Source organism: Hypanus sabinus, chromosome 12 (genome assembly GCF_030144855.1).
Source record: "Hypanus sabinus isolate sHypSab1 chromosome 12, sHypSab1.hap1, whole genome shotgun sequence".
NCBI classification, from domain to species: Eukaryota; Metazoa; Chordata; class Chondrichthyes; order Myliobatiformes; family Dasyatidae; genus Hypanus; species Hypanus sabinus.
The window spans coordinates 98,420,640-98,432,845 of NC_082717.1; the positions used below are offsets into that span (position 1 = coordinate 98,420,640).

The following is a 12,206-nucleotide window of genomic DNA, read 5'->3' on the forward strand; positions in this document are numbered from 1 at the left end:
TTACTGACAGGATTTTAATTGTTTTTTTTCTTTCTGAACCTAGCTCTCAGTCTTTGTTACCTTGATACCTTTGGTCTGCGTCCATCACTTAAGCATCCCCCTCTGTTCTCTCTAACATTATTCAACTTGATTCGCCAGATAAGGTATTGTGCAAAAGTCTTGGGCACCCTAGATTTTACCATTTCAGATGGTATAGCCTCCACAGAACCCTGATCTCGACATTATCAAGACTGTCTAGGATTACCTGGAGAGAGGGAAATAAACAAGACAGCCAATGTCTGCCAAAGAATTGTGGCAAGTTCTCCAAGGTGCTCGGAACAACCTACCAGCCGATTTTCTTACAAAACTGTGTGACAATGTACCTAAGAGAATTGTTGCTGCTTTAAAGACAAAGGATGGTCACACCAAATATTGATTTGATTTGGCTTTTTCACTGTTTACTGCTCTTTATGGTAATTTTTTTATATTAAGAAACAGTTCATTATTTTTGAAAGCATCTCCCCTTTACAGAAGTTTTTTACATGTGCCTAAGACTTTTGCACATTTATACTGCATGTATTAGGAATTTGCTGTGGTGTGTTGGCATGACAAGCAATAAAAAACAACATTCAATGATGATAAAGAATTATATAAAAAGTTAGAGGTTAAAGTACAAATATGGAATGAAATATGCATAATAAAAGTGGTTTAATGTGTTTACAGTGCAGTGCAGTGATAGAGGGGGTGGGGTGCGGCCAGTTAAAATGGCTGATCAGATAAACTACCTAAAGGAAGAATCTTTTTAAGATAGTGTGAAGTTTTTGTTTTAATAGCCTGGAAGGGAGCTTTTGGAAAAGGCAGTTTGCAGGGTGGGTGTCCTGCCCATGTACAAATTCTGTGGTGTTAGTAGACTCCAGCCAATGAGCTTTCTGGCTGACCTGACAGTTCACTGTAGATGTATCATCCGAACAGTAATGGCGGATGTGAGGATACTCTCTATGATGGCAGTGTAGAATTCCACCAGGATGTTCTGGGGAAGATGGAATTTTGCCAATTGTTGCACGAAGTACAACCTTTGCCGAGCCTTTTTGGTTGTCATATAGATATAATTGCAAAGGAAGCACGGCAGTGTCTCAGGGGCCTGCGGAGATTTGACATGCCATCAAAAACCTTGGCAAACTTCTGGTGGGAAGTGTGTATTAGTGGAGCCCTTGAGTGGAAAATCCTACAAAAAGTAATGGATTCAGTCCAGTACATCATGGGTAAAACCCTCCCAACCATTGAGCACATCTACATGAAAAGTTGTCAGAGAAAAGCAGTATCCATTATCAAAGGTTCTCACCACCCTGGCCATGATCTTTTCTCGCTGCTGCCATCAGGTAGAAGGTACAGGAGCCTCAGGACTTGCACCACCAGGTTCAAAAACAGTTACTACCCCTCAACCATCAGGTTCTTTGAATAAAAGGGGATAACTACATTCATATAAGGATTATTTTATCTTGTTATTTCATGTTCATTATTTATTGCTATTTATTTACTATCTGCATTCGCACAGTTTACAGTTCCAGATGTTTACAGTTTACAGATCCTGTTTAAAGTTACTGTTCTATAGATTTGTTAAGTATGCCCACAGTAAAAGAAAAATTAGCTCAGGTTTGGATGTGGTGACGTGCATGTACTCTGATAATAAATTTTACTTTAAACTTAATGAAGGAGATATGGTTCTCCTGCATGAAGCCCTCGAAGTAACCTGCCTGTCTCTGCAGCTTAACACGTTCCCCGTGCTGATGAAAAACCCTGGACCAAATCTCTGGACTCTCTCCACAGACGCTGCCTGGCCTGCTGAGTGTCCCATGTTAGCTCTGGACTGGCAGCTTTTTGCTGCAGTTGTTTATTTATTTACTGAGATACAGCACAGAGGAGGCTTTTCCAGTCCTTCGAGCTGCCCTGCCCAGCAACCCCCCAATCACCCAATCACGGGACAATTTACAATGACCAATTCACCTACCAACCAGTGTGGCTTTGGACGGTGGGAGGAAACCAGAGAAAACCCACATGATCACAGAGAGAACGTACAAACTCTTTACGGGCAGCAGCGGAAAATGAAGACGGAGTTGTTGGTTCCGTAAGGCGTTGTGCAAACCACAACGCTTCTGTGCCACCCCAAGAAAGCAAGCTGGCAAACCACAAAATAATAACTCTGCTAACACGAGAAAATCTGCAGATGCTGGAAATTCAAGCAACACACACAAAATGCTGGTGGAACGCAGCAGGCCAGGCAGCATTTATAGAGAGAGAGGCGCTGTCGATGTTTCGGGCCGAGACCCTTTGTCCTGCTGCGTTCCACCAGCATTTTGTGATAATGACTCTGCTGTCTAGTTTAGAGCGAGTGAGGAGAGGCTTGTGCTTAATCACCAGTTAATGACATATTCTGCTATACTTAGCAGTGACACCCTATTTGTAAAGTGTACAGAAAATCAGCCTAACAGAATTCATAAATTACCACCAGAACATTTGAGACATGCAATAAAAGTTCACTATATAGGGCAAAGGAGCAGGCCCTTTGGTTCATGATGTCTGCTCCAAACCTGATGCCAAGTCAACTTAGAGCAGCACACAAAAACGGTGGAGGAACTCAATGATTTTGCTTGCCAGTTCAGGCGAAGGGTCTTGAGCTGAAATGTTGACTGTCCATTTCCCTCCTTAGATGCTGTCTGACCTGCTGAGTTCCTCCAGCACTTTCTGTGCGTTGCTCCAGATTTCCAGCACCTGCAGTCTGTCTTGTGTTGCCAAATTCAAGCAAAGCTCCACTGACTTATGTGGTCAATACCCCTCCATTCCCTGTGTATTCCTTGTGTCTGTATCCCAGCCTCTATGTCGATGCCTCCACCATCACCATCACTGGTAACCCATTTCAGGCACACACCTGCAACTTATACCTCCTTTAAACATTCCTCCTCTCTCGTTAAATGAATATCTCCAGTATGTGACATCTTTATCCTATCTCTGCCTCTTGTAAATTCTTCATTTTCTGTAACTCTTATGGAATTTATATGAGAAAAAGATAACCGATGAGAAACAAAATATTTTGTCAACAGTAAATTGTTAAAGAGATAGTTTTTACGTACACAACCCTTCCATACTGCAGTAGTGAACTGTAGTTCATAAAAACAAGAGGTTCGGTAGATGCTGGAAATCCAGAGAAACACACACAAAATGCTGGAGGAACTCAGTATAGAAGACAGCATAAATAGAGAGGAATACTAAGTTCCTCCAGCACTTTGTGTGTGTGAACTGTAGTCTCTTCCCTTCAGTCTTGTGTGGCAGCGGCCTGGGACAAAGAGGCTGCCCATGTTGACAAATAGCCGATGACCATAAAGGCATGAACCAGGACCAACTCTATCTCTGACCTGGGACTGTTGAAGATCTAACTTCCATCCCACCCAGAAAGCAGTGATCTCCGGAACCCACCCTTAGTCTCCTCCAGCCCTGATCAAGCTCTCGACATCCAAACAGCGCCCCATATGTCTCCACCTGGCTCCCAGCACCACCCCAACGCCCTGAGCTTCAAAATGATCTCTACATTCCAGCCCTCTCTCCACTCCTCCTTCACACAGTCTTTTTTCCTTCACTTGGTCTGCATTTCACCAGTGTCTGGGACCTCCACTCCAGCTGCAGTGCTGTATGAAAGTGTTGGGGAAACTGGATTTACAAACAGACCCGTAGAAGGCTCCCAATTGCAATATTCCAGTAATTCCTCAATCAAATCCTACAGGGAAACATTCCATCAACTCCCCAAGGAAACATTGCCTCGATTTCTATGGGAATAATCCACCGGTTCCCAATGGGAAATATTCCATCACATGACTGGCCACTTTATTAGGTACACCTGTACAGTTGCTTGCTAATTCAAATATCTATTTAGCCAATTGTGTAGCAGCACCCCAATACACAAAAGCATGCAGACATGGTCAAGAGGTTCAGCTGTTGTTTAGATCAAAAATCAGAATGAGGAAGAAATGTGATCTAAGTGACTTTAACTGAGGAATGATAGTTGTTATCAGACGAGCTGATTTCAGTAACTCAGAAACTGCTGATTTCCTGGGATTTTCCTGTCTTTAGACCCCTCAGCTAATGGTAAGGGTCCATGGCATAAAAATGGTTGGGAGCCCCTGCATCTCGAGTTTGAAGAGAATGGTACAGGAGGTACCTATTAAAGTGGCCACTAAGTGTATTCTAACACTTCCCACTAGAAAATATTGTGACCTTTTAAAATCTTACTGGTGCCACTTCTATAATAATTTCATAACTTTTGTTCAGCACAATTTTGGTGATTTAAACCAAGAGATGATAATGATCTTACGTATTGCCAGAGAGTGACCAGTACAGATGGCCAGCTCAATCTGAGCTTAAGTGAGCTGTGATCAACCACTCCAGAATGTTGGAAACGTTCTCAGGAAAATCTTCCCTACTTGAGTAAAAGATTTTCAACCTGAAACACAAAGTTCCTGTTTCTCTCTCGACAGTTGCTGCCTGGCCTGCTGAATATTTCTAGCATTTTCTGTTCAGTGTTGCCAACTTGAAGCATCTGCAATAGTTAAATCCTTGGTTCTTACCGTAAGTATGTTGGGTACAGCTCCATGTTTACAAAGCACACCATTTCCATGGTAACAGTTATTCCCAGCCTCCCCAAGAATGCAACGACAGTTTTCAGCCATAAGACATCTACAATGAAAAGAAATGTGTGCACCTTACAAATTGTCACGGCTTCTGAGGAAATTTCAGAATATCATCAGCTCCGTTTGGACTTTCCCTCACAAGACTAAAGCTCCTTTTATGAGATGAGCTGTAATAATGAGCACACATCTGACAAACTGAAAGAAATCCAGGAGCTTTTTCCTAAAGGAAGCATGATAGTTATGAATCAGAGTCCTTTGTTGCCGATGGCAACCTTTCACCCTCGTGCTTGTCAAGAATCCATCTACAATGATTTTCATACCTCTGCTTCCAAAGCCTGTTGTGGAAGAGTGTATCAAAGCCTCACAATCGTCAGAGAGAAAAACCTTTCATCTGACCTCCATCTTATATGCACAACTACTGTGATGCCTAGATCCAGATACTCCAGCAGAGGAAACCTTCCTCTCCACATCCACCATGTCAAGACCCCACAGGATTTATTATGTTTCAAGCAAGCCTCCTCTCACACTTCCAGAGGTGCAATCCCACATTAAAGAGTTGATTCCTGACTTCAGGAAGGAAAAAGAGGACACATATACACCAATCTGCATGGAGATCATTGGAGAAGAGGGTCAGCAGCTATAAATTTCTGGGCATTCACATGTTGGATGACCTGTCCTGAGATGCAACCATAAGGAAGATGCACCAGTGTCTTTGTTTTCTTAGAAGGTTAAGGAGGTTTGGCTTGTCTGCAGCTGTTCTGTTGAAAGCAGCTACATCGTGGCCTGGTACAGCAATTCCCATGTGCAAGACCATAAGAAGCTGAAGAGAGTCGTGGAGTCAGCCAATACATTATGGCACACCCCTCCCCACTACCAGGACTCTCTACCGGAGGCAGTGCCTCAAGAAAGAGGCATTTATCATCAAAGATCACCGCCATCCCGACCATGACATCTCACCTCTGCTTTCCGGAAGGAGATACAGAAACTTTAAGTCCCGCACCATTAGGCCGATGACAGCTAATTCCCTTCAACCATTTGGTTTTTGAACCAACTTGCAAAACTCTAATCATTACCTGAGCATTGTAAAACTATGATCACTTTAACAACTTCTCACTACAATTGAGTTTTGGGGCTCTTTAATTTATGCTAATTCATGTTTTTTTGACAGTGTTGTGTATCTGATGCTATGTGCCACTGAAGCTGCTCCGGGTAACTTTTTCATTCCACCTGTACATTTGTCTACCTGCATAGATGACAATAAACTCAACTTAGACTTTACCTATGTTGTTCAAACTTTCCTCAGAAAGTCCAAGCCTCATTCCAACAGTTGTTCCAGTAAACCTTCTCTACATTCCTTCCAGTTCATCAATATCTGTCCTTAAATAATAAGACCAATTCCATGCACAGTTCTACAGAGCCAGTTTCATCATTGCCCTATATAATTGTACAAATTGTACATAATATAGAATAGTACAGCACAGTACAGGCCCTTCAGCCCACAATGTTGTACTGACCCTTAAACCCTGCCTCCCATATAACCCCCACCTTAATTTCCTCCATATACCTATCTAGTAGTCTCTTAAATTTCACTAGTGTATCTGGCTCCACCACTGACTCAGGCAGTGCATTCCATGTACCAACCACTCTCTGAGTAAAAAACCTTCCTCTAATATCCCCCTTGAACTTCCCACCCCTTACCTTAAGGCCATGTCCTCTTGTACTGAGCATTGGTGCCCTGGGTAAGAGGCATTGGCTGTCCACTCTATCTATTCCTCTTAATATCTTGTATACCTCTATCATGTCTCCTGTCATCCTCCTTCTCTCCAAAGAGTAAAGCCCCAGCTCCCTTAATCTCTGATCATAATGCATACTCTCTAAATCAGACAGCATCCTGGTAAATCTCCTCTGTACCCTTTCCAATGCTTCCACATCCTTCCTATAGTGAGGTGACCAGAACTGGACACAGTACTCCAAGTGTGGCCTAACCAGAGTTTTATAGAGCTGCATCATTACCTCACGACTCTTAAATTCTATCCCTCGACTTATGAAAGCTAACACTCCATAAGTTTTCTTAACTACTCTATCTACTTGTGAGACAACTTCCAGGGATCTGTGGACATGTACACCCAGATCCCTCTGCTCCTCCACACTACCAAGTATCCTGCCATTTACTTTGTACTCTGCCTTGGAGTTTGTCCTTCCAAAGTGTACCACCTCACACTTCTTCGGGTTGAACTCCATCTGCCACTTCTCAGCCCAATTCTGCATCCTATCAATGTCTCTCTGCAATCTTCAACAATCCTCTACACTATCTACAACACCACCAGCCTTTGCGTCGTATGCAAACTTGCCAACCCACCCTTCTACCCCCACACCCAGGTCGTTAATAAAAATCACGAAAAGTAGAGGTCCCAGAACAGATCCTTGTGGGACACCACTAATCACAACCCTCCAATCTGAATGTACTCCCTCCACCACGACACTCTGCTTTCTGCAGGCAAGCCAATTCTGAATCCACCTGGCCAAACCTCCCTGGATCCCTTTACTTCTAATTTTCTGAATAAGCCTACTGTGTGGAACCTTGTCAAATGCCTTACTAAAATCCATGTAGATCATATCCACCGCAGTACCCTCATCTATATGCCTGGTCACCTCCTCAAAGAACTCTATCAGGCTTGTTAGACATGACCTGCCCTTCACAAAGCCATACTGACAGTCCCTGATCAGACCATGATTCTCTAAATGCTCATAGATCCTATCTCTAAGAATCTTTTCCATCAGCTTTCCCACCAGAGATGTAAGGCTCACTGATCTATAATTACCCAGACTAACCCTACTAATTTTTTGAACAAGGGGACAACATTCACCTCCCTCCAATCCACCAGTACCATTCCTGTGGACAACAAGGACAAAAAGATCCTAGCCAGAGGCTTAGCAATCTCTTCCCTCCCCTCATGGAGCAGCCTGGGGAATATTCCATCAGGCCCTGGGTACTTATCCATCCTAATATATTTTAAAAACTTCAACACCTCCTCTCCCTTAATATCAATATGCTCCAGAACATCAACCTCACTCATATTGTTCTCACCGTCATCAAGTTCCCTCTCATTGGTGAACACCGAAGAGAAGTATTCATTGAGGACCTCGCTCACTTCCACAGCCTCCAGGCACATCTTTCAAACTTTATCTCTAATTGGTCCTACCTTCACTCCTGTCATCCTTTTGTTCTTCACATAATTGAAGAATTCCTTGGGGTTTTCCTTTACCCTACTCGCCAAGGACTTTTCATGCCCCCTTCTTGCTCTCCTCAGCCCCTTCTTAAGCTCCTTTCTTGCTACCCTATATTCCTCAATCGACCCAACTGATCCTTGCTTCCTAAACCTCATGTACGCTATCTTCTTCCACTTGACTAGATTTTCCACCTCACTTGTCACCATGGTTCCTTCACCCTACCGTTCTTTATCTTCCTCATCGGGACAAATTTATCCCTAACATCCTGCAAGAGATCCCTAAACATCAACCACATGTCCATAGTACATTTCACTGCAAAAACATCATCCCAATTCACACCAGCAAGTTCTAGCCTTATAGTCTCATAATTTGCCCTTTCCTAATTAAAAATTTTCCTGTCCTCTCTGATTCTATCCTTTTCCATGATAATGATAAAGGACCAGGGAGCGGTGGTCACTGTCCCCCAGATGCTCACCCACTGACAGATCTGTGACCTGACCTGGTTCGTTACCTAATACTAGATCTAGTGTGGCATTCCCCCTAGATGGCCTGTCAACATACTGTGACGGGAATCCATCCTGGACACACTTAACAAACTCTGCCCCATCTAAACCATTGGAACTAATCAGGTCCCAATCAATATTAGGAAAGTTACAGTCACCCATGATAACAACCGTTATTTTTGCACCTTTCCAAAATCTGCCTCCCAATCTGCTCCTCAGAATCTCTTCTGCTACCAGGGGCCTATAGAATACCCCCAATTTGGTAACTGCTCCCTTCCTGTTCCTGACCTCCACCCATACTGACTCAAAAGAGGATCCTGCTACATTACCCACCCTTTCTACAGCTGTAATAGTATCCCTGACCAATAATGCCACCTCTCCTCCCCTTTTTCCCCCCTCTCTATCCCTTTTAAAGCATTGAAATCCAGGAATATTGAGAATCCATTCCTGACCTGGTGCCAGCCAAGTCTCCTATTGGCTACTACACCATAATTCTATGTATGTATCCAAGCTCTCAGTTCATCACCTTCGTTCCTGATGCTTCTTGCATTGAAGTACACACACTTTAGCCCTTCTACCTTACTACCTTTACACCCTTTATTTAGCTGCTCTTTCCTCAAAGCCTCTCTATATGTTAGATCTGGCTTTACTCCATGCACTTCTTTCACTGCTCATTCGCTCCGGGTCCCATCCCCCTTGCAAATTAGTTTAAATCCTCCCAAACCATGCTAGCAAACCTACCAGCAAGGATAGTGCTCCCCTTCGAGTTCAGGTGCAACCCATCCAATCTGTACAGGTCCCACCTTCCCCAGAAGAGATTCCAATGATCCAATAATCTAAAACCCTGCGCCCTGCACCAACTCCTCAGCCACACATTCATCTGCCATCTTCTCCAATTCTTCCCATCACTATCACGTAGCACTGGCAGCAGTCCTGAGAACGCCACCCTTGAGGTCCTGTTCTTCAGCCTTCTGCCTAGTTCCTGAAACTCACACTTCAGGACCTCATTACTCTTCCTTCCTAAGTCATTGGTATCAACATGTATCATGACTTCTGGTTGCTTTCCCTCTTGTACCAGGATGTCATGCACCGGGTCGGAGACATCCCGGACCCTGGTACCCGGGAGGCTACAAACCATGTGGGTGTCCTTTTCACGTCCACAAAATCTCCTGTCTGCTCCCCTGACTATACAGTCTCCAATGACAACAGCTCTCCTCTTCTCCGTCCCACCCTTCTGCACCACAGGGTCAGTGCCAGAGGCCCTGCAACCATGGCTCACACCTGGTTGGTCATCCTCGCCAACAGCATTCAGGACGGTAAACTTATTATTCAGGGGAATAGCTACAGGGGTGCTCTGCACTACCTGTCTACTCTCCTTCGCTTTCCCCCCTCTGTCACCCAACGACCTGCTTCCGGCAGCCTAGGTGTGACTACCTCCCCGTAGCTCTCATCTATGACTGCCTCATTCTCCCTTATGAGTTGAAGGTCATCCAACTGCTGCTCCAGATTCCTCACACGGTCTTCCAGATCGCCCAGCCGCATGCACTTCTGGCAGATGTGACTCTGTGGGAGAGGGGAGTTCCCCCAAGACTGTCACATCTCACAGGAGAGGCACATCACCATCTCAGGAGGCATTGTAAAGACTAACTGGGAACAAGCTCGTCCTCTGCCTCTTCTTGTCGAAGCCTCTCGAGTCAAAGCCTCAAAGCTCCACTCCTTCACTGGCCCACTCACTCACTGGCCACTTTCCAAAACGAGAAATAAATCAGTTTTCCAAAGGACTAAGGCGCCATATTAGAGAGCTGCTTCCAAGATTAAGGAACATAGTAAATGAGATTGTAACAATTTAGATTAGAGTTGCAATGTAAGAGGTTAGAAACACTCAGCAGGTGAGGCAGCATCTGTGGAGAGAGAAACGGTGAATGTTTCATGTTGAAGACCCTTCTTCAGAACTTGTATTGGAGATGAATTAAAGGATGAATGACATTTTCCAAACACAAGGAATATAAAAGGAGGTTAGAGGTGTACAAAGTTATGAGGGTTGTAGATACAGTAAATGCAAGCAGGCTTTTTCCACTGAGGTTGGGTGAGACTAGAACTAGAGGTCATGGGATAAGGGTGAAAGGTGAAATGTTTTGGAGGAATCTGAGGGGGGACTTCTTCACAGAGGGTGGTGAGAGTGTGGAACGAGCTACCAGCGGAGCAGGTGCAGGTTCAACTGCAACATTGAAGAGAAGTCTGAATAAGTACATTGGATAAGAGGAGTATGGAGGGCTGTGGTCAGATGGGACCAGGCAGAATAACCATCCAGCATGGAGTAGATGGGCCAAAGGGCCAGTTTCTGTGCTGTAGTACTCTGTAACTCTGCTCTCAATGGCCACTTTATTAGGTACACCAGCTCATTAATGCAAATCAGCCAATCACATGGTAGTATTTCAATGTATAAAACCATGCAGACAAGGTCAAGAGATTCATTTGTTGTTCAGATCAAACATGAGAATGGGGTGGAAATGTGATCTAAGTGTCTTTGACCATGGAATGATTGCTGGTGACAGACGGGATGGTTTGAGTATCTCAGAAACTGCACACACAACAGTCTCTGGAGTTTAGAGAGAATGATGCAATAAAACATTAAAATATCCAGTGAGCACCAGTTCTGAGGGCAAACACGCCTTGTTAATGGGAGAGGTCAGAGGTCAGACTGGTTCAAGCTGGCAGGAAGGTGACTTTAGACCAAATGACTACACATGACTACACTGGTGTGCAGAAGAGCATTTTTGAATGCACAACATATTGAACCTTGAAGTAGATGGGCTACAGCAGAAGACAATGAATATACACGCAGTGGTGACTTTATTAGGTACAGGAGGAACATTATAAAGTGGCCACTGGGTGTAGAGCGCACAGCATGGGCAATAGTGTACTGAAGAATGGTTAACAGTCAGAAAAGGAGACATTTTCAGGTCAGGTCTCTGTGGGCTCGGCTGGGCTGGGCTGGGCTGAGCTGGCCCAGCTATTCATAATCTGCATAGATAAGTTGGATGACAAAATTAAATGCAATATACTGAAAAGATTGCTGATAGTACAGAGCAGAGTTTCAGAGTTGGCTGTGAGAAGGATAGTGAGATTGGGTAAGGCGGTAGACGGGTAAAGTGGTAGAGCTACATTGCAAAGCCCCTGATACAGGCACTTTTGCACCCCCCACCTCCCCATTGAATGCTGGATCCCAATTCATTAGCCTAGGTGGGATTACAGTTGGAGAGGTACTTACTGTCAGGAATGAAGGCCGCTATCAGGCAGGAAGCCCCTGACAACAGGCCGCCAGTCGCAAAGGGAAGGCGCCGGCCAATCCGCTCAATGACGAGAAGGACGATGATTGAGGCCGGGATCTCCACAGCTCCAGAGATGAAGAAGTCAAGGTAGATATTTCCACCCAGAGTTCCCAAATGCATGATCAGCCCCTGGTACACCAAGGCACAGGCAAACCTGGAGGGTAAAGCCAATAAGTGACTCACTACGGGTCACATTACTCTGGTTGGAAAATTATCTTACATTAGACTGGCTAAAGAAACACACAGAGTGTGGTGTTGTAAACCAGAGTCTGAATCCATTAAAGAATTAGGCAGACTCAATTTTCCCCCTTTCAGCTGTATTTCCACAGTCCTTTTTTCTTTGTAGAACAAGAATTGGATCCAACTAGCTTTTATCTCCCTTTAGGCTCCACACAAAGATCCTCCCACCAGATATTCTTGCCAATATCTGTAAGGAGATTGTACATTCTCCCTGTGCTCCACATTCCAAAGGCATCCGGTTT

General features: G+C 44.4%; 1 protein-coding gene across 5 annotated transcripts in view; it reads right to left on the minus strand.

The window, feature by feature from the left end:
* The window catches only part of LOC132403175 (solute carrier family 22 member 2-like), a 43,369-nt gene that overhangs the window by 8,942 nt on the left and 22,221 nt on the right, over positions 1-12,206 (minus strand). For 3 of the 5 annotated variants that reach the window (XM_059986533.1, XM_059986531.1, XM_059986530.1), the window contains 2 exons: positions 11,664-11,878; positions 4,596-4,704 (listed from right to left, as the gene is read on the minus strand). In XM_059986533.1, coding sequence (XP_059842516.1) covers positions 4,596-4,704; positions 11,664-11,878 — 324 coding nt within the window. The remainder of the gene's footprint in view (positions 1-4,595; positions 4,705-11,663; positions 11,879-12,206) is intronic. The other 2 variants (XM_059986534.1, XM_059986535.1) reach the window with 1 other exon arrangement.